The following is a 23,341-nucleotide window of genomic DNA, read 5'->3' as shown; positions in this document are numbered from 1 at the left end:
TTTGGTTGACCTCTGAAGTAGAGATGGCCATCGGTGCAGTCACCATCGATGGTGATACTGCAACCAGCCATCGGTAGTCACAAATTATGTGATGGATAACCATCAATAGTTTTAGCTATCGATGGTCATCCATTATCTTTGACTGAATGGCCCATTGACCAATCAGAATGTGGGGCAGGGCTTCAAGGTTGTCAGGGGGCGGAGCTATGTCCATAAAAAAAACCTTGGGAGAAAAAAAAAACATTGGTTCTGTTATGCTTGATGTAGGGAAAAAAGTATTTAACATCGATGATTTCAAATCATCGTAGGTCAACAATGGCAAGGTCAACAGTGAAAAGGTTGACATGAGGTTTTCACTTTTTTTTAAACCGGCATGTGCTGACAGGTGTGGTAGGAGAATAAAACAGTGCGCCAAGCGTAGCAAAGCACCGCGCCCGAAGCATGGCGAGCGCAGCGGTATACTGAGACGGTGTCTATGCCGCCATCCGTGTCGACCTTGCCATTGTCTAACCCCTTGATGGCTAACCTTGACACTCCAGATGTTTTTAAACTACACATACCAGCATGCCCTGCTTCAGATTTGCTATTTTGCCCATGCTAAATCTGATGCAGAGCATGCTGGGATGTGTAGTTCCACAACAGCTGGAGTATCAAGGTTAGCCATCAAGGGACTCTAACCTAATGCTTGTGTTAACCTTACAACCCTGTCGACCTTACCCATGTCGACCAAAGGATTTAAAAATAATGACATAATTTAAAAGACTGAGGGGCATATTTATTAAGCTTGGAGAAGAGATAAACTGGAGATAAAGCAGAGAAAAGGTAAAAGGAGATAAAGCACCAGCCAATCAGCTGTGTTTGAAAAAGACAGTTGGGAGTTGATTGGCTGGTGCTTTATCTCCTTTTACCTTTTCTCTGCTTTATCTCCAGTTTATCTCTTCTCCAAGCTTAATAAATCTGCCCCTAAAGGGGCTATAAAGTGTGAGAGTTAAGGCCCCCATACATTAGGCCGACTTGTCCTTAGGATAAGTCGGACCCAATTCTCATGTGAGCCGCCCGGCAGCTCCCCGGGAGGCTCACATACAATTTGGCACTTGATGAGCCAGTTTTTACATGTGATAAATCGCTTGCGATTTATCACATGTAAAACAAATGGGGAGCTGCAGGGCGGTGAGGAGCAGTGGGGCGGGCAGCGGCAGTAGTGGGGGCGGGCAGCGGCAGTAGTGGGGGCGGGCAGCGGCAGTAGTGGGGGCGGGTGGCGGCAGTAGTGCCTGGCCGGCATGCTGTGATCACAAATAGCAGCACAGCCGCTGCGGGACGGGACGCACAGTGGCGGCTATTAGATTTTCAAAATACCTGTCAAATGACCGGCCGTTCTGTGATTGGCTGAGAGAGCTCTCAGCCAATCACAGAACGGCCGGTCATTTGACAGGTATTTTGAAAATTTTATAGCCGCCACTGTGCGTCCCGTCCCGCAGCGGCAGCGCTGCTATTTGTGATCACAGCATGCCGGCCAGGTCAGCATCACTCGCCGCACCCGGCACCCGCCGGGAACTCATTTGTGAGCTGCCGCCGCCCGCCCCCACTACTGCCGCTGCTATTTGTTATCACAGCATGCCGGCCAGGTCAGTGTGTCTGCCCGCCGTGCACCCCCGCCCCCCGGTGTCTGCATGCATATGCCTGACAGGTGGGCAGGCATATGCATAGCATACAGGGAGGTCGGATGATCTTATGTGCTGACCGTCCGACCTCCCTGATCCGGTCCGATGCGCACGGGACCGCGCATCGGATCGGATCATATATCACACACCTGCGATTTTGGGGCGATTTCATCCGGTTATCGGCCCAAAGTGCCGAAATCGTCCCAAAATCGTATAGTGTATGGGGGCCTTTAGACGTGACTATTGTGTGTTGATGGTTTCCACCCTACACTAGTAACAGAGCATTCCTCAGCCTGCAATGATATGCACCAAATTATGGGATAGGGTCATTGGGTCCACAGCAAGTTGGTTGACAATGGGGATAGGTAGGTCGACAGTCAAAAAGTCGACATGGGGGTTTTCACAGTTTTTTTGAGCCGACATGTGCCGACAGGCGGTATTTCATGCCCTACCATCCACTAGGGCGTGGTGGGAGAATAAAATAGTGTGCTGAGCGTAGCGGTGCACTGGAAACTGTGTCAATGTCGACATTCGGGTCAAAAAACAGTTAAAAAAAACCCCATGTGGACCTTTTCACTGTCGACCTAGAAACTGTTGACCTATTACCTGTCGACCTAGAACTATGTCAACATTTCCCCATGTCGACCTAATGACTGTTGACCAACTTGCTGTAGACCAAACGATCCCAACCCCAAATTATTATTTGGTGGACCATAAAGTATACCTTGAAGTGGTCTTAATAACCAGGCACACATACAGAAGTATTAAGCACCCCTGTGTGGTTCATACATTACATTTATCCATAGTAATTAATGAACACAGTCCTGCTGAGCCCTATTCTATAGCAACAGAACGGCTGTGGATACTTGTATGTGCTTGATCTGTAACCTGCACACTGAAAGGCATTTGTGGGTGCAGTAATCAGGTTGTGGGTCCCCTTAGTGTAAACCAAACCCAAGATAGACAGCCAGGACTGTATCCAATAACAAGGGAACTTACAGCAAGTAGCCTCCTTCCATGGACGATTCAGATCCATTTCTCTCAATGTGGTTGCTTAAGTAGCACAATCCTTAATTGCAATAGGAGGACCATAAACTATTCAGGGGGATACTGACTTCACTTAAAGACTCTCCAATTGGTTTCTGACCCTGTTGGCTGTCACCTCGTGATAAAAGGGGTCACTAAGCCCAGGCTTGTGCTAAAATCCTATAGCTGTCCATAAAAGGGGCGCCAATGGGTTCTAACCATGGTCATAAAACGATATCGTTTGAACCATCAATGGCTCATGATTCTGAAAGCACAGAGGAAAAAGCACAAATGCAAAGGAAAAGGAAAAACAAAAACTGCATCCGCAGGCCTCCGCCACTGGTGGTAAAAGCAATGTCTGCAAACCATCGATAATCGATGGCCAGCTCCAACGTGTATCAATGACATTTAATTTATTTGCACTGACACAAGGCAGAAAAAGAAGAAATCCTATTTCCGATACATGCTTAACATTATATACAGATGTAGCAAACTTACTATTGAAATGATTACAATATGATCCTTTAAATGTCAAGTTAAATATTGTTACGCATAGATTTGTTTGTTGTGTGCCACCCCTCACTAGTACGGTATTGTGAGGTGGTGTGCCTGCTTGTGTGTGTGTGTGTGCGTGTGTGTGTTGGTGAGTGGTGACTGAATTAACTTGAACACCCCCAATCCTATAAAAAAAAGTTGTCTCCTACGCTGCAGCAACACAATATGTTACAACTGGTGGTATATAGCCCTGTTGTACAGAAGTACAGGATGCAAGGGAGGCACAACCCTGGCCATGCCCCACACACAACTGGCCATGCCCCTTAGAAACAATTAAGCTGGCCATACATGTACAGATTTATCTTCAGATCTGGCTGGTTGGAACAAAAACCTGGTAATATCTGAGTGACAGTTTGTCAGTTTTCCAGCATTTCCAAGCAAATGGTCAACTGTCATTTGCTCTCATCCATTACCAGGTTTATGTAACAACCAGCCAGATCTGAAGATAAATCTGCAGATGTATGGTCAGCTTAAGATGTATTAGATAGATCTCGCAGAGAATCTGTTCACGAATACACAAAATCACGGGTGGAAGTGTATTTACATACAGTATAATAGAGAAGAGATTCCTTTACCACATATAACTGAAACACGTAGGACCAAGAATATTGCTGCCCATACACTTGTGAGATATAGCATGCATTCATTCGATTTCGACCACATTTGTTTGATAAATCGAATGATTCTATGCACATTTTGTGTACCATGTGACGCGATGCGCGGGCACGCCGGTCGAATCTCGCGTCTCATGATGTTATGTTCTGCACATAATATTTATCGAATTGTACGTGCGGTCGAATGCTGTTTTGTGCGCATTCAATTTTTCTAAATGCGACGTTTCATTCCTAAAGATTTCTGGTCACTTCCTGGCCACTCCTCTTCCTGCCACTGTGCGCAGATCTGTTCGATAATCTGGTGTGTTGTTTTACAGCATTCGATCATGCGAACCCGCCTGTTTTTTTCTCTCAAGGGGCATTCGATGAATCGCATGACTGTATGCACAATTGTATGCCAGAAAAAGCATTTACGATTCGAATGCAATCACACAAGTGTATAGGTAACATAACTTCCATTAAATCTGAAGCAATGTACTGTGGCCCTTATTCTGATTGAGTCAGATGGCTCCGAATGCGGCCGGCCGATGGTTGGTGTTTGCGCATGTGCAGAGGCGTATCTGCGCATGTGCGAACGCCTCACACGTACCAACATGGCGTGAGGTCCGTACAGAAAATGATCGTACGGAACCATCCGAGCAGGGGGTGGAGAGGGGCGTGAAGGGCTGTTTGGGCTCATTATACGTACGCCCCGCGTTTCATGGGCGTTCCCATGAAAACGCTGGGCGTACGTATGGTAATGCGGCCGTGACGCACGTGTGGGGGGCGGACATATGACATAGCCGGATGCTAGCTGCCTGCCCATATCCCTGTTTTCATACGGAATGTCTGACCACTCGGGCCATTATTCGATGGTCGGCGACCATCGGAGGATGGGGGAGGTTCCCACAGATGGGGGAGGTGTTCACATGAAACATCCACTCGCGGTCCGTACACTCGGCGTCTTACCGCATTCGGACGGTGCGAGCGATCCGTACGAACACTCGGTTCCTGTCCGAAAAACGCATCCGTCTGATTCAACTAGAATAAGGGCCTGTGTGCGCTATAACTAAACTGAGGGGTTAAAATCCGATTTATAAATAATCTCCCTCAGAGGAAGAAATCACTGGCATCTTACCACAACAGTTAATTGTACAGGGGAAGTTTTATAAATTCTTCATAAACTATGGAAACATTTAACAGAATCCTCCGATTTCTCTTTGATTGTACAAAAAAAAAGAAGAAACAATATTTATAACACGAAATGGAAAGGTCACATTTTTCCACAATACTTTATTACTTAAAATGAATCAGTAGAGATAAACAAACGAGAAGAAGGATTTTTCAAGTGCAATTTCTCATTTATGACCACAGGACATAGAACGAATTAATTCACAAAATAAAATGTTTATGAAACAGTAGATTGGGCTCGGAGGGGCTTTTTTTTTTTCCAGAGGAAGTCACTTGCCAAGAACGTTAATTTCTGCCATTCTAGAACACAGACTATTTCCATCTTGTGTCTTTAACTCCTTCAGAGCAACATTCAGGGATAAGTCACACATACAATCGTCAGCGAATGGGGCACATATTTTTTAATTTATTTTAATATCTAAAAACGGTACTTGTGTATTATCACGGCTCCCACGATTTCCATCTTATGGGATCTTATACAATTTAAAATTGTATACCATTGTATATGGCATACGATGAGATGAGATGAGATTTTAAATTGTATAAGCACACTAATAGGTGCTAACAATGTTAAATGCACCCCCACGCCACCCCACTATCAACGCCAACCCGAAGCACTATATAAAATCAACTCCACACCGACATGGATAGTGGGGATATGAAAAGGTCGGAGGACGCGTACCACCGCCGCTCGCCACGCTTCAGGTTGGCGTTGATAGTGGGGGTGCATTTAACATTGTAAGCACCCATTAGGGTGCTTATACAATAAAAAATCTTATAGGGGGGCCAATTGACCTTGAAAGCACCCATTAGTGTGCTTATACAATTTAAAATCTCATCTCATCGTATGCCATATACAATGGTATACAATTTTAAATTGTATAAGATCGGGTCCCATCGCAGCACATCTCATCTCATTGCATATCATCTTAAGCCTTATGGTATGCAATAAGATTGGATGAGATGGGAGCCGTGATAGTACACAAGTACCCTAAAAACTTTAACTTCCGTCACAGTAAAGGCGATTTTGAGCTCAAAGTAGCGCAGTATTCCCATTTTGAACAACTTTGAGATCAAAATCAACTAGTATGCATGGGGGGCGATGAGTGGCTGATGCGTGCTCGCGCATCATCGACAGGCGTTTCCGTTCGTTGGCCTGTATTATAGGCCAAAATAACCACTTCCCACAGTCTCCTACTGTGTAAAGTAGTTCATATCCCCCCCATCACGAAAAATCACTGGGCCGCGGGAAAATAACAACTATATGCATTATGTTGTTTATTAACAGGTGAATAGATATAATGTACAATACTCCACTCCACTCAACCACTTCATTGATATGCCCGGGCTGTCCTGAAAAATTTTCGGGCATGCCACCGAGGTGTGCGATCGTGGTGCCTCCAGCTGTGCACCACCTCTAGGGGCACCCCTCCCCCATCACTCCCCCTCTGTTGCTCACCTCCATCCAGTTCCGACTCCCCACACTGGTGTTCGTACGCCGGATCGCCCAGCCCTAGAAAGTTCGGGGCTTCTCTGGAGTTTGTGCATCTGAACACATAAATGCCCCAGCGCGGCCGATTCCCCTGAACCTCCCCGAGTGGGACCTGCTGGCTAAACACTGCTGGGAATCGCGGTGGGAGCAGTGGCAGGGATGCCCCGTGATCATCGGGGTGGGGAGTCAAGACTGGCCGGAGGTGAGCAACAGGGGGGTGCCCCTAGAGGTGGTGCGCCAGTGTTGCCCTGAACCTCTCCAGGCGAAGCCAGGAGCAGCCCCAGGGGAGCAGGGACTGCTGCAAAAGGCAGCGGTGGGTATTTCTGGGGCAGGACAAACCTGCCCTGGTAGGTTTGTCCTGCCCCAGGAAAACCCACCACTCAAGGGGTTACTGATGATAGATAACAATGTAATAATACTAACATTAAATGTATATAAAAAAAACTGTATTTAAATTCTTAATTCTGATCTTTTACTTCTAGTGTATCTGCTGGTATGTTGGATTCCATCAATAACGATTAGTTTTTATGAAATCTTTTACACTCACAATGTACCCGTAATAGCAAAAATGGCTTCTACATGGTTAGTGATACTGACGTCAGGTGTGAACCCATGGGTTAATTCATTGTCTCAAAGGTGGGTACGGATATGTAATGGATGCCCCTTGTGTTTGTGTGTCCTTGCTGTTTGTTATGGATCATACATGCAGCCGCTGACCTAAAGGTGGCCATACACTAGGGTGACATCCCTGAGGGTAGAAGTCGCCCGATATCTCCCTTGTACCCGGGCGCCAGTACTGCATAGAATGAACAGTATACGATCCCAGCCAAGCCTGTCACTGGGCGTTCCCATGGACGCGACCCCCTCAGCGCCGCCCCCCCCCCCCCCACTAGATGCTAACGGGACGGCAAGAGAGCTGTTTGCCGTGCCCACTCGGACCGCACATGCAAATAAATGCGCAGACGCTCAATATTGCTCTCGAACCGCGAACACGCAGGGGAGCATGTAAACCAGAATAGGGGCCTATATGCCCATAGAGAGAAAACAGGCTTATATACAGTACCATGCCTGTAATGCACCAAAATGAAAAGAGAAGCAGCCAAATCAGATAAGTGGAACACAAATAAGTGTAACACAAAGCATGCAGACACAAACATGGCTGTAAACGGGTATGGGCACAATGCAATGGGCTTTATTTGTGCATATACAGCACTTCCAGGCCGATTCAGATCTGTTCGCACAGGTCTGAAATCAGCCCCACCCACGATGATGGGGGTCTGCGCATGCTCAATAATGCACATGTGCACACACCCCCGCAGTCAGAGCGCTTTTGCCAATATTTTCATTCGCCGGGGACGCTCGTTGCCTGATTGGTAGGCAGGGGGCGTTCCCAAGTGGGCACCTGGCGTTTCATGGGTGTGCCCACAAAAATGGTGGGCATGCCTATAGAAACGCTTTTTGGGCCTGTCCGAACGCAGACGTGCCCCTGCCTGCTCGGCGGGGCAGATGTGTAAGCATACACATCTGCTCGTAGCGTAGCCCGGTATTCGGGCAGCGGGGCAGCAATGACCTACCTGCTAGGCAACAAATGTGCACAGCCTAGTGAGCAGGCCTGAATCGGTCCCCCTAATGGAGTGATAGGAAGTGTATACATATCTGAAGGCTGACAGCAGAGTTTTGCTTCTTGGAACATGAAATACACCAGCAAACCAATATAGGATGCCTAAGCCAAACAATGAAGCCAAAAATAACAGCTAAAAATACTGCGTAGAGACACGACTTTCCTTATTAGTGCATACATAATGGAAGGAGCAAGGTCCTCCGACAGCTCAGAGAGATTGATGTAAGGGCGTGGTCACACAAGTCTGAAAACTGTGTCGTCAATGCGTCTGTACAAGAAACACAGATCAGGGGCTAAATAGACCAGGGTCCGAGATGATAGACCTGTATAACTGCGAGAATATTTAAAGCGGCAATCATTAAAAGGCCAAACTATTTTGGCTCTGCCTTATAAAATAATTGCTCCTTTAAAAATACGGGAATTCTCCTTCCACTACTTACATCTCTCGCCATCTCTTCTGACGTTGGAAACGGTGTGTATGATGTTTAAGACACATTTCTAGAGCGCAGTAACATTGTATAATAATTCTCTATGTTTCTTACTGAAGGAAATATAGGAAAGCGCTACGGGAGAGTTGGCGGAAACTTAAAAGAATTTTTCAGGACATGAGCTCAAATTCAGAGCCTCCGAGTGAGAACGAGAGGCATTCAAGCATACAGTCCCATCAATGCCTGCCAGGACATAACAAAGCGACTTTAGTTCACACATGAATGGTGAAGACTCAGAGCGTGCCTTACACAGATCTCCGGGTGAGAAGGTAATAATGTATTTGTCATTTATGGTATCACCGAAGAAGCGTGATCACTAAATCAAGACTTTTGATGAATCCCAAAAACTTTCAGCCTATGGTTCAACAAAAACTAATTAAAAATGGGAGGATACAAAATGGGAACTGTGCAAAGGCAAAACCTCCAACGACTCGGGACAGGAAGTCATAGACGTCCACAGGAAGTACCTACAAAGGGTCATTCTATAGCCTGACTAGAGATAAAGGTCTAAAGTGCAATGTTTAGGTTGTACAGGGTTTTTGACATCAATCCCTGCTAAGGAAGCCAATCCTGGAATTTAGGAGATCCAGGGATTTTTCCCCAAAAATGCTGGGATTTGAATTTGAACAATTAGATTGTGCATGTTTATTTTGCCAGGCAGTGCTGAGCAATCTTGGCGCGACAGTCAGGATTCTGATGGCCAGTATACCGACATCGGAATCCCAAACCGCTCTTAATTCGACAAAGGGGGGGGGGGGGCAAGCGCAAAGAAGGCCATTGTGGGCTCAGTGGCTTGCTGCGCTCACCACAGGTTCTATTCTTTCTCTATGGGGGTCGTGAACCAGGGAGAATAGCCCCTGTCCTCTGGCACCCCCTTCAAAGTTATTTTTGTCCCTGTGGGGAACCTAAAATACATTTGTTTTCCTGATGGCTGTGGCATGAAAGCTATTTTATTCTTGTGGGGAGCATGAAAGTATTTTTTTTCCTGGTGGGTGGGACATGGTAGCTATTTTATTATTCCTGTGAGGGGCTGGATGGGGAGGGGAGAAAGTGTTATATTTTCATTGATCAACTCAATCCCAAGTATCCCAGGATTGAGATTTTTTTTTTTCAATCCTGAATCCCAGGGATTGAAAAAAATTAGGCGGGATTGGCTTCCCTAGTCCTAGCGCAAGTTAAATTTGACCGAATATACTCAAATATACACACTAGGGTTCATTTACGGTCTCGGTCAGAAGCTAAATAAGCTATTGGTATGGTTTTTGGATTGTGGCGGAAAATGGAATGTTCAAAAGAAAACCAAGCAACAAACAAGAAGAGATCATAGACCACACAGATTTAATAAAATTACCCAAATGCTATGAGGCGGCAAATGTAACCACTGTGGCGCCATGCTGCCCCAAGATTACATAACACTATGGTTACATAAACAACACCAAACTCTACATTCAATGGACTTTAAGTGTAGAACAACCTGTGTAATTTGGACATGACGTGATGGAATCTGAGCTTCTTCAAACAAAGCCTCCTATGAAACCCGTACCCGCTGCCTGCTACATTGTATACATGTAGATGTGACAATAGGTAAAACTGTTCAGAACTGACGAGTGCAGCAATAGTGAATGCTTTCATGTATAACTGCAAAGAGTGAATGTCGTATCACTGGAGGTCCAGGTTAAAGGTTAGGATAAGTTTTGCTGGGATACTTTGTAAAAAAAATGATATTTATTGTGTATCTCAGGAAAACTCCACCAATGATGTGCTTTGCGTGTGTGTGTTTAACACAGAGTACAATTATATATAATAGATGTATGCTTGTATCTCTGAAACTGAAAGGGAAATCCCATATCATCCTAGGGATGGCCATCGTTGCCATTGCCATCGATGTCAATAGTGCAACTGGCCATCGATAGTACCATACTGTGCAATGGATGACCATCGATGTTTGTACCTCGACCATGAACCATGACATCGACCATAAACCATCAATAATTTCAAACCATCGATGGCTATCCCATAGCATCCTGCTGTAAGTATCTTTGTGCAAATATTGTACCTCGCTGCAGAAGGTGTTGGTGCTTCCGTAGCTCGTTTATCATTTGCTTTCTCCTTACTTGACAATTCATTTTACTCAATTACAGCACATAAACTGTGTGGACAAGCGATTTCTATTTTTATTAAATTTGCACAAGCCACTACTGATCTTTCACAAAGCTAAATATTTCTATTGGCACATAACACGCTACACTTATCTAAACTTAATTTGAAAACAAAATAAACTTTTCAGGAACAGAGTAACGACATCACTGTATCTGTGTTATACAACATCGTTACTGGCCGTTGCATAAGATTTTACCCTTTCAGAGATTCTAATTGTGTTGATCCAGCAAGTTGAAACCCAGGGCCTGGTTCAGATCTGACCGCAGGCCAGCGATCAGTTTAGCCTCTAGTGAAATCCCACCTTGTGAATCGCGTATGGCTGCACATCTGTTTGTACATGGCTAACGAAGGGATAAAGGAGCCGTCTTTGTTTGATAGCCCTGGTCGCGCATGCGCAATTGCGGCTCTTGCGCAGACGTAGTCTACTGATAATCGCCCGCAGTCCAAATTCGTAGTGGAGCGATCAGATCTGAACCAGGACCACAATCTCTATAGTGACCTTCGGTCATAGTAGCTTCACAGGCAACAATAACACTGCCTAAAAGTCAAGTGGATAAATTGCCACATTGTTTTATGATTGATACAAATCTAATGGGATTAGGAGAAAGAAATCTATCGCAGCATTATATTTTCTGAGTGTGTTTTTCACCCCCCACCAAATTGAGTTAAAAAACGTCACCCTTAGGCCAGGCACACATTATGCTGCCCATACATATGTGAGATCGGATTCGATGCGACATCGCAGTGCGATGTCCATCGAACCTGATCGCATCTTGTGGTGCTAAAGAGCCCCCTTTGCCGCACCCAATGTCGCATGCCATCTTGAGATGGCACATCGGGTGCTGGAAGAGGGCGGGCAGAGGGCGGAGTTATGTAGCACAGTCAGCGGTGGCGGCAGAATTGTTTAAACACTGGGCAGCCCTCTGATTGGCTGAGATATCTCAGCCAATCAGAGGGCTGCCCAGTGTTTAAACAATTCTGCCGCCACAGTAGCGCTAGCAGGCGGCGGAGGTCAGCGGTGGAGGCAGAAGTGTTTAAACACTGGGCAGCCCTCTGATTGGCTGAGATATCTCAGCCAATCAGAGGGTTGCCCAGTGTTTAAACAATTCTGTGTAAAAATGCATACAATCATTCGATTTATCGGCCAGATGTGGTCGAAATCGAATGATTGCATGCAATATCTCACAAGTGTATGGGCAGCATTAGATCGAGGGACAATCAAGCTGAATTTTCCTTTGTCCTGGGACATCCCTGATTGACAGTATACATTAAACAATTTAGGGCGGTATTCAATCCCCCGCCGCTATTTCTGACAGGGGAAATAGCGGCGGATGCTGGATTGTCGAGATCACGTCCGCATCTTCCACGGCAGTTTCCACGTACACGCCCCCTTTTTGTAATTCGCCAGGCGGGGTATTGAATCCTGCCTGACGAATAACAGGTGAGCAAACCCAGAACGGGCCAGGGTCCCGACTGTCCGCACGTCCCAACAGCCATGACCCGGGATTGAAAACCCCCCTTAATGTACAATGGAGCAATATGTTGTCCTGCGCATTCATTAGTATGCACCGCACTATATGCAACATCATTTGATTGCCCAGGCAACGCAGTCCAATGCCCTAGTTTGTCATCAGCGGGAGCACACAACAGAGCATACACATTAGATCACAGGTTCTCAAAGTCGGTCCTCAGGACCCCACACAGTGCATGTTTTGCAGGTCTCCTCAAAGAATCACAAGTGAAATAATTAGCTCCATCTGTGGATCTTTTAAAATGTGTCAGTCAGTTGTGAGTGCACCGGTGAGGTGACCTGGAAAATGTGAACGGTGTGGGGTCCTGAGGACCGAGTTTGAAAACCACTGCATTAAACGATATTCACAATTTTTTGTTCTTAAACGGCAAAATGTCCGTAATGTGTACCAGGCGCATGTTGTAAGTGTTACTGCTCTTTACAGGAAAGAGACCCTTGGCTCTTACATATGAAAACGTTGGCCCCTTGTTCTCGGTGTGATTGTGGCATGGAATGTGATAGTTACTGTATGTTTATTCACCTTAGCTATGGATTTTACTGTTGTATAACATACATATCGCCTCATGTATTTTGCCTTCACTGACAATTATGCATGAATGAATGTTTCCTGAATAGGTCATGTAATGACGGGGAGTGGATCATGGGGTCAAAAGTCATTAGGTCGACACCATGCACAAAGTTGACATGGGAAAAAGGCTGACATGAGTTTTTCACTTTTTTTTGGTTTCAATTTGGAGATTGGAGCATGTGGACCACCAATGATTTTACAGTCATGCATCAGGGCAGGTGCCTTGTTCTGCTCCTGCACTTTACCGTACACAACCGTAGTCCACGTGGAAAGTATGGAAAAGTTCTAAAAGTTTTTCTTTTAAATAGTGAAAACTCTGCATATAAAACTATAGAACAATAAAACGCGACGCAGGTTTATAGTGTTGCACATATGGTATTCCTGCGGAGATCTACGCTAAAGCAGCGATTCTAAAATCATTTCTCCTACATTTTTAGCCATAGTATCAATATCTTTTCATTCATGTGGTTTGTGCGCTGCTTGTCGTTTCAGCCTCTTATGCGGTAGTCCGTCTTCAACAACGTAAACTGCACAAATGACCACAACCGATAACCAATACAATCACTCCTAGAGATAAACATCTAGCAAGGAAATATGCCTTAGCATTTACGTTCTGTGTTGTTTTAATCGACAAAGAGAACATCATTTGTTGCTGCTTTCATTATTTAAATTTTTTATATTTATTTTTAAATTAAGAATATAATCACCTGACTGGTAAAGTTCAACAACTTCAGACTACATACACACGGGGCGGTAATAGCTAGTTTTCTAAGTAATCCATCTAGAGAGCTTAGAAATAAGCACAGATCGCTCCGTGTGTATGACCCATAGCAATGGCGGTGCGCGAACACGCGCACCGCCATCGCCAACTCAGAGCTTTACTAGTCAAATCGCTAGTGTTCTAACCAGAGAGAAATGGCTAACACAGATCGCCCATACACACATCGCTACGTGTGTATGGGCAATCGTGCTGCCGGGAAGCAAAAGATCGATTTCCCTAGCCTGCAACGCTCAGAGCGTAGACTAGGGAAAATCACCCCGTGTGTATGAGCCTTAAATTACATTGGTGACAAACTCACAGTAAAACATTTCCCCATGCCAGATACCGCTCCAAGTCATCATTAGTATAAGACAGCCAAGGTGATCTTATCTTATATTGTTTTTTTCACAATGATACTTTACCTGCTGTAAGAATCTCCTGAAGTTTTAAGCAAATCTGTTTATTATATTGCAAAACTCAATAAACTTTCACGTAATAAAAGAAAAAAGTGTCTGGCTATTTAACTGCACAGCGTGAGACGGTGTACCACGTAAAAGACGTGGGCAGCACGTTGTGTGTTGCATTAATGAATGTACAGTAGTTGGTCCGAAAAGCACAGCTGTAGCCATCAACACCAAACCTCCTAAAATGTAACAACCAGCCCTCTACAATGGGCACCACTTAAAAGCACTTCTGAAAACTATAGGAGGAAACAATTTCCACCAATGAGAGCTTAACTTATGATAACAACCTATATTTGGATGCTGTAACCATCTGCTGCTCCATATAAACTCCAACCAGTACCCGTCATAAAAAACCAAACCTTCCTGAAATACCACAATTTTAGGCACCGGAAAACCAAATGGGTGGTAAAGGCTAGCTTATTTCCTGGGGGATTTCGTCAGGAAAGCACACAAAGGATTAATACAAGCACTAATACAGGACACAAGCTTTCAACACACATCCAATTTGGTAACGTATAGGAAAATCCCAAAAAGACATTCCTCTCTGTGGCTACAGTATATAATACAGCAATCAGTTTGAGTAGCGTACGCCCCTGAATTGCAAGCGGTAACCATCCATAAAATGCCTGTTGTTTACAGAAGCGTTGTAAATGTTATCAGGAAAAGAAAACAACGGACGCGGCGGCGCTCAGTCATGTATCACTGTTTAGATAGTCACACGACATACATTAGACTCATGTAAATATGGGTACGTGATGTACAGTACTGTATGCTTCAAAGGCACTCAGAAATTTCCCGTCTACCTGACACAGCTCCGCGACTCTGACGTTCTGATTTGTCTCCAGGGCTTTAAGAGGAAATTTCCTCCTTCGCATCTAGTCCACAGTCTAGAACACTATGAAGGTCTCTATCAGGGGTGAAGAACCTCAGGCCCGGGGGCCGTGGCCGGTCTGAGTGGCCCACCCGCCCCGCGACTTTGCCGAGAGTCAAGTACAGGGAAATTCTCGCGAGAGGTCGATTGTTCTCGCGAGATTCCTCTTAATCAACACCAGCCAGAGACTGCCATTCCTATTCAGCGGCAGCCGCCGGAGCGTGGGACGTTTGTGTTGACAGTTCTAAATCTTGTTGACCTCACAACCCTTAGCCATGTCAATCTATTTTATGCGATGACCGTTAGTGGTTCAAAGCAAAAATAAAAAAGAGAGTCGCGGCTGCCAGAGTCCTGTGCTACATCACCTGCTGTCGGCGCGGGGTCTCGTCCAAGTGACGGTGGATCTGACACCCAGGACCAGCAACCTTAGAGCCGGAGAGGCGCCCTCCAGCAAGGAGGTAGGAGGGCATGCGGCTGCACCACCATCGCCCGCTGGGCCGGTCACACAGCGGCCACTGGGATAACTTCCAGAGCACGTAAGGCTCCCTCCAGTTGGAGGTATTATACCAGTTTTCTGACAAACAGCAGGTCAGACTTTCATAAACGTATCCTGGCATATACGTCAAGAGTTCTTTCAGCTCCGTAGGTGGAGGCGATCAGGAGACAGTATATTATCATCCTTTACATTTACCGATTAATATTCTGGACAAATTACTGCTGAGATCTTTGGCTCCGCTTGCACTAAAATCAGGAAAAAGCACAACACTTGGCCGTACAGCTTATTATTCTGTTTATACAGAACTGATGCCTTGCAGCATACAATTGTTCCTTTAAATCTGCGCGGGACTTTAATCCAAATAGCCAATAGGCGGAGTTTCTGCGCTAATCACTATATCTAAAGCAGCGTGGATGGATACACAACGCATATCCACTGGGAAGGAGAATAATACATTGTAAATATTTATTTTTCTATAATATCAATTAGAGTTTAGACAGTACCTGGACTTTAATTGAGGAGCCTGAAACAATGGTCTTCAGAATATTTTGGATTGCATAATTAGGCTAGTGTGGATTCGTAGCTATTTATGTGTTGCAAACTTATCATGTTTTTGTTATATAAATGTACGACTTAGAAATGTCTATGAATTAATTCTGTGGTCAATAAAAAAACTAGAATATCATCTTTTAATTTGAATTTGCGCTCTCTTAATTTACCACCCTTTAGTGGTTGACCCTATGACCCATTCCCATCCCAGAATCCCATGCAAATCTTTGTGTCTGTGGAATTGATGTAACCAGCTGACAAATGTTTATTTCATGACCTTTTGGTCCATAGGCAACTGTAGGATGATGGGAGCACACAGGTAATACCGTACTAATCTTGGTTGGATTTTATGGAGAAGTATATGTTGTACACATAGTCATAGTGATAAACCAAACATTAATATGCTGTTGGTACCTTATGTCCTGTGAATATACATACATAGACTTACCTGATTGACCACTTCAAAGTACACTGCAAGGGTAGTGGTCGGACTGAGGCCGCAGATTTTCCACTGACATGTCCCACCCGTCCCAATCTCCTGTGGAAACATATGGTATTATTGTACTGAAAGACCCATTAGTCAGATAAAAAATGAGAATAGATAAGGTGCCATGTTCAGCTAAAAAGGACAAATGACAATATTTCTGTATCCCAGTAAAGTGCTACTAAAGCTTTTTATATTTCAAGCAGTAAAATCTCCACATAATATCTGCTGAAATGAAGATAGATGGGGAACATTACCGGCTACTGCACTCACATGGTTTAATAGCAGTCGTAATTAACTGCTTAATTGCAGTTAAGACCTTCAGCCTGTACCTCAGGAATGTGCTGTGGGGCCTTCCGACAATACGTGGAACAGGCAACAGCAAAACATATTCAGCATTAAAAGAAAAAACAATGTTTTATTCATTCCAGAAAAGTGTAATATCAAATAATTAGTAGCCCAGCAAATTCTCTCTATTTAATACCCTTGTATTTCAGTTTCCTTTAGTGTATACAGGGACGGCAACAGAAATCTTAGGGCCTGGTACATGCACATCCACTCCCTCGAACCGGCACTCAATCCCTTCTTACTTGTAGTTGCCCTGGTGCCTTCCTCAATTACTCCAATCCAGGAGGAGGGTAGATAGTGATGTGAAGAGGCGGCACTCTTAGGTCTTTGAAGAAATATTTCAGGCGAGAAACACCATAACTTATATCAACGTTTCAGTTTTATTATAAACTTATATCCTGACAAAAGTTTATAATAAAACTGAAACGTTGATATAAGTTATGGTGTTTCACGCCTGAAATATTAAATATTTCTTCAAAGACCTAAGCGTGCTGCCTCTTCACATCACTATATATATATATATATATATATATATATATATATATATATATATATATATATATATATATATATATATATTATTTATTTACAAACAAAGATATACCCAGCGCAAAAAGTCCTCAGTGTTGAATGTCAATAATTCCACATCAACTCCCAGTGTGTGCAGTCTTTTTCTTTAGGATCGTGCCATAGATCCACACATGGGGAATCTTGCAAAAGAGTAGAAAAGACGCACCAATGAGCACAAAGTAACATAATTTTACTGATCAGACAAAGCTCACGTACACAGGGGTTAAAAGTATAATGCTTGCCAGCCAGATCATAACACCGTCACAGTCCGGATACTCCTGTGGGGGATCACCGCCGCTCAGCTTCAGCCGCAGAGACCTCAGACCAAGACACCGCACCACTCGCACAGGACCAGGGGTGTGGCTTCTATGGTCCAACGTTGGAGACGTCCTTCTTCCACCTGTGTTCCAGCCGGCTTTCCCCTCTGGTCCTGTGCGAGTGGTGCGGTGTCTTGGTCTGAGGTCTCTGCGGCTGAGCGGCGGTGATCCCCCACAGGAGTATCCGGACTGTGACGGTGTTATGATCTGGCTGGCAAGAATTATACTTTTAACCCCTGTGTACGTGAGCTTTATTTGATCAGTAAAATTATGTTACTTTGTGCTCATTGGTCCGTCTTTTCTACTCTTTTGCATTATATATATATTTATTTATATTGTCTGCTCCGACCCAGCAGCCAAACAGACTGCAAAAAAACAAAACGTGCCGCATTTTTTTTGTGCCCCATGAGCCCCTCCGACCCTTGGGGCCCAGTACGGATGTTCCCCCCCATCCCTGTCCCTGGACTTGAGCATATATATACACAGTCTGGAGGATTAAATATGTTAGTTACTGGAATAAAAACACACCATGGGCTGGATGTATTGTGGTGTCCAGCACCCATGCAGAAAGTGGGACAGACTCTAAGGGTTTTCAATTACAAAGTATAGTTTTGCCTTGTAAATGACTGCCCCTTTAAAAGAACATCTGAGTTCAACTGGCATTATTGCACTGCCGCCAGTCTCGCACCACAATATATTTGACCCCAAGGGTAAAAAGTCATAACCTGTGAGTTGCTAGCCATGTGGGACTGAGGGTGTGAGTCATTCGCAGAGCCCATTTGTTTTGCTAATGAATCAAAACAATGTGCACTGCAGGTGGGGTAGATGTAACATGTGCAGATTTGGGAGAGTTATTTTGTTTCTGTGCATGGTAAATACTGACTGCTTTATTTTTACACTGCAATATAGATATTAGTTTGAAATACAAACCCCACCCAACTCTAACTCTCTCTGCACATGTTACATCTGCCTCACCTGCAGTGCAGCATGGTTTTGTCCATTTGCAAACCAAATGTGCTTTGCGAATGAACTTGAATCAGGCCCTGCATGCTAATCGGTCTATATTTTAAAGCGGCAATCATTGACATGGCACAGAGAATAGAGGCATGTCACATATTTTAAATGTCGCTGGTATTAGATTTCACCATACAACTCACGTTTTCAGAAACACAAGGCCCCTTCGCGTTCAGCGATACACAGGGTCCGATTGCACCAGAAATCTTTATCTCCCTGGAAGTCTTCAAAACACATGAAAAGTACAAGAATAAAAGAACATAAAAAAAAAACACATAAACAACAGAATATCTCTGTAAGAAACAATTCTTTATAGTCTTCTCACCAGTTATATTTTGGAATCAACATGTTTATTTTCTTAAAAATAGGATCTCATATTTTTTAAAAGGGTTCATACAATGTTAAAACGTAATCTTTACAATTTACGGATTGGTGTAAACTCAAGAGAAGTACAGTAGCTCATTGTTGTAAATTTCTGTACTGTACATTTACCTTTTCCCCATCATAGGGAGAACCAGAGCTTTAAAGAACCACAGTACTGAAGCATTACAAGGCAGGTGACCTAACGGAATGTACTGTAATACTGTCAGGTAATCTAGTTCATTGTAGAACAGATATGTTAAAGGTGCCATAAGATGTGGGTCCTAACATGGTAGCAGTTACCATCCTAGCATTCTATGATTTACATCAGCATAAACTACCTGCATGTTGCTAAGCTGGAACTGTATATACTTATCACATACACAGATCACAGTTCATTCCATTTAGTTACCTTAATTTCCAAAGTACCACCAAACGCCATCTTGAAGTCGCCCTGTGCGTCTTTAGTAAACACTCTTTGAAACGTCTGTTTGAAGAGAGAGGTGTTGAAAGAATCTCCCATCACGATGTAACCGCTGGATAAAAATAAAACAATAGAATCACTGTATATGATCTGGGCATTAACAGCACATGTGGTTAAATAAATAACAGCACATTGTTGATGCACAGATCATTCAACCACACCGTTTGCTGGTAATTCTTGATGTCAGTATTTGTATTACAGTACAATGTAGTACAGTCATTATATTACAATACGATACTCTGGAACCACTCTGCATTCTGAAAAAGCAGCGAAAAATGACGTATTCAACCCATCATCATCTCTAATTTATACCTAGTTCTATTTAAAAACTATACTACCACCTACTTCTACCTATCAAGACCTATGGGATAAAAATGTATCTGCTAAAATGTTATCTGTTCACTGGGACAAGATCCACCAGTCAACCAGTATATGTTCCAATAGTATGGAATTGGTGGAGTCATTTACATTATTGTACAGATGGTAGAGATGTCCGACTACAGGTGCATTCCCTCTCTGCTGGAGATGTGTGAATGCCGAGGGTCCACTTTTGCACATAAGGTGGGACTGCCCATTAATAACACAATACTGGGATAGTATTAAGAAGCTGACTGCAGAGATTTTGGGCTCCCCTTCCCCTGACGGTCATGATTTTTGGATGTTATTCCATTATAATATCCTTATCTCAAAATATATACATTCCCTGCTTCGGCATGTGAATAATGCAGCTAGAACAGTTCTCCCGGTAAGATGGAGATCACAGTCTCCACCCACATTACGGGACTGGTCCCACTGATTGAATTTGAGCAATGAACAGACATCTATTATTCTACACCTGAAAATGAAGGAGTTTTGTTGGATATAAGTTAAAGCATCCCCTGCTTACAAGGCTTTAGTTCCTGTTGCCACAACATGACCTGGAAGTAACACCAAAGTTATTTGACCTTTTGATTTGTTGCCTCTATGGACCTCTCTTTTTCCCTTTTTCTTCAATAGGTTCTTGTTATAAGGATTTATACATTTAACCCCTTTTTCCTTTCTTCTATTTTTCCACTTTTTCTATTTCTCTTTTCTGGTTTATTTGTACTCCCTTTCCGATTGTATAATGTTGCCACGGATATTGATTTTGGATAAATCTTTGGCACCAAAGTATCGTTTCATTTTGTTATATGTCACGGTTTTAGGATCATATGTTTGTCATTTTATTGTGACTTGGTGACTGAAAATAAAGAAGAAAAAAAAAAGCTGCCAGACATCAGTGGACCCCGGCTTCCACAGCAGCGATAGACCGGCTGACAGGGGTATAGGGGAAGCCCCCAGGTTGGCCCGGCTTCTACAGTGCTTTGCTGTTATTAATCTGGTACATTATCATTCATGCACTAGCAGTATAGTCTATGTCTATCAAGGGCACCGCAAACGTTTTGGTTGGGGGAGGGGGAGTGGGTGGAGGGGAATCTAATTACATTTTGGCACTCCTAAATCGCTAAATGTCACCTCCTTAGGGGCAGCTGGAGTTATCACAGAGATCTATCCACACATATGAATGGTTGTGTAATTGTGTAAAAAACAGAACTATGGGGTAAATTGTTCGATATGTAGCCCACAGACTACAATGGTTAATGGCATCGCTATTGCAAAGGGGATCAGGAATAGTACAGAAGATACCTTTGATATCTGCCGCAGAACCCCTGTAATACTTACAGGAAATTTTAAAGGTATCCTGTTTTTTCGAGCGATTTCCCATAAAATGTGTATAATAAATATGCCCAAAAACCTAACTGTAACATGCGAGTGATCTTTTGCAGAAGATTAAAGGGCCCCATACACTGGGAGCAAATCAGCTGCAATTTCTGACAGCAAGTCCGGCGCAATGCGCAGTCCTGTGCGCATCGCACCGGAGCCTTCGAGTGAGGAGAAGCAATCTGCAGGATTGTTTCTGGCTCTGGGCAGGCTCAGCTGGGATTGTATGCGATAGGTCCCGGGTGGCTCAAGGGAGCACTGTGTGCGTATCCTCCCAGGGGAGAAGTTGCCGCAGTGTATGGGGGCCCTAAGAGACAGGATCCACTCATAGCTCACACTCTGGATGCTGGATGAGGCTGTAATGAGACTTTACATTTTTAGCTGAACACAGTTGGAAACGGGTGAAGGTCAGGGGATGCTGGGAGGGAAGGGGGTGGGAGAAGAAAGATTAGCTGAAGCGGAATAAGGAAGGAACATATGAAGAGGGACTGGTCTCAGAGGCCAGCCCGCAGTACCTAGCCACAAATTGTAGGGGTTGGAGCTGGGTGCATTGAGAAGGAGGGTGCTGGAGGTGGACGGAGAAGATCTGTGGAAAGGGAGGAAGTGAAGCAGCCCAAAAGGGGATGATCACTGTCCTGATAATGGAGCCTTTCACACATTTTTTTTTACCAAGCACTCTCTAAGGATTGGCCAATGCTCTGGAGGCTGGCCACACCCCTAAGCATGGGCCGCTTCTACTGCATTCTGCCTGTGGGCCTTCATTCCACAGTCTCACACTACCTCAAGTCCTAGATATACTAACAAAGTTATACACAAATGGAAGCTGCAGCCAACAATCAAAAAGCTGGTAGAACATTGCCCGTGTATAAATCATAATTGGGGTGGGTGTGGTATACTGCCGCCTCCTCTAGCATCTTCAAAAACTGTCTGCTGTATGGGGGCAGCCATTTTGTTAGTGTCACTATTCATTAGCAGCAGGAGCCAGGAGAGACAGAGGCGGCAGGTCCCGGTAGGCGGGAGTGGGTAACAATAGCCCCCCCCAGCGTACACACTTTTACAGCGCCTCCCTGCCAGCGCGGGACTATTGTTTCGCAACTGCATTTATCCCAGAACCACATCATCAAGCAAAAATAGGTCCTTGCTGCCCACAAAATGTTTTAGTCATACCCTGTGTAGTTTGGGCAGCATTTCATTTCCAGGAGTCCAGTCTGATCTAACGCACAGGCATAGATGTCTATCACATGACCAGAGGCGGCTGCACGGTTTGCAAGAGCTTCAAAATGCTGTCAAGGAAAGAAATACGGTTTAATTAGATTTGGTCAACCTGCGGCTCTGCAGCTGTTGTTGAACTAACATCCCAGCATGCCTTGCCATAGTTTTAGAATTCCCTAAAAGCAAACTTATAGTTTCACAACACCTGGTTAGCCACAAGTTGGCTAGACCTGTTTAAAACAGAATAACGGATATATTTTCTAAGTACACATAAATTAGCTTATGGCTCTGAATTCCACTGTATATGTAATGTGGTCATTATTAAAACCTAATGACATAAATATCTCACTGAGGAGCATTCAATTAAATATATTTGAAAGAAGTAAAAAGAAAAAATAAACCCTACTGTCTTCGCCTAATTCAGACCTGATTGCAGGACACTTTTTTTTTTTTAAATTGTGTTTATTGAAGAAGAACAACAATAGTAACATACATGGTATAAAACATAAATAAATACTGTTACAATGATACAGGTATCGCAGGACAAATTTGTTCTCAAAATAGACAAAACCATGCTGCTCTGCAGGTGGGGCAGATGTAACATGTGCAGAAAGAGTTAGATTTGGGTGAGTTCTTTTTTTCTGTGCAGTGTAAATACTGACTGCTTTATTATTACACTGCAATTTAAATTTCAGTTTCACTTTCAACACACCCCACCCAAATCTAACTCTCCCTGCACATGTTACATCTGCCCCAGCAGCATGGTTTTGCTTATTTTGAGAACAA

At 44.0% G+C, this 23,341-nt stretch overlaps 1 protein-coding gene across 2 annotated transcripts in view; it reads right to left on the bottom strand.

The window, feature by feature from the left end:
- The window catches only part of SEC23A (SEC23 homolog A, COPII component), a 76,184-nt gene that overhangs the window by 32,376 nt on the left and 20,467 nt on the right, over positions 1-23,341 (bottom strand). For both annotated transcript variants that reach the window (XM_083166861.1, XM_083166860.1), the window contains exons 9-12: positions 22,511-22,626; positions 19,532-19,655; positions 18,903-18,983; positions 16,475-16,564 (exon numbers count right to left, since the gene is read on the bottom strand). In XM_083166861.1, coding sequence (XP_083022987.1) covers positions 16,475-16,564; positions 18,903-18,983; positions 19,532-19,655; positions 22,511-22,626 — 411 coding nt within the window. The remainder of the gene's footprint in view (positions 1-16,474; positions 16,565-18,902; positions 18,984-19,531; positions 19,656-22,510; positions 22,627-23,341) is intronic.

This window comes from Crinia signifera, chromosome 12 (genome assembly GCF_055691185.1).
Source record: "Crinia signifera chromosome 12, ASM5569118v1, whole genome shotgun sequence".
NCBI lineage: Eukaryota > Metazoa > Chordata > Amphibia > Anura > Myobatrachidae > Crinia > Crinia signifera.
The sequence above is the reverse complement of the archived record's forward strand: the minus strand, read 5'-3'. Positions and strand labels throughout refer to the sequence as shown.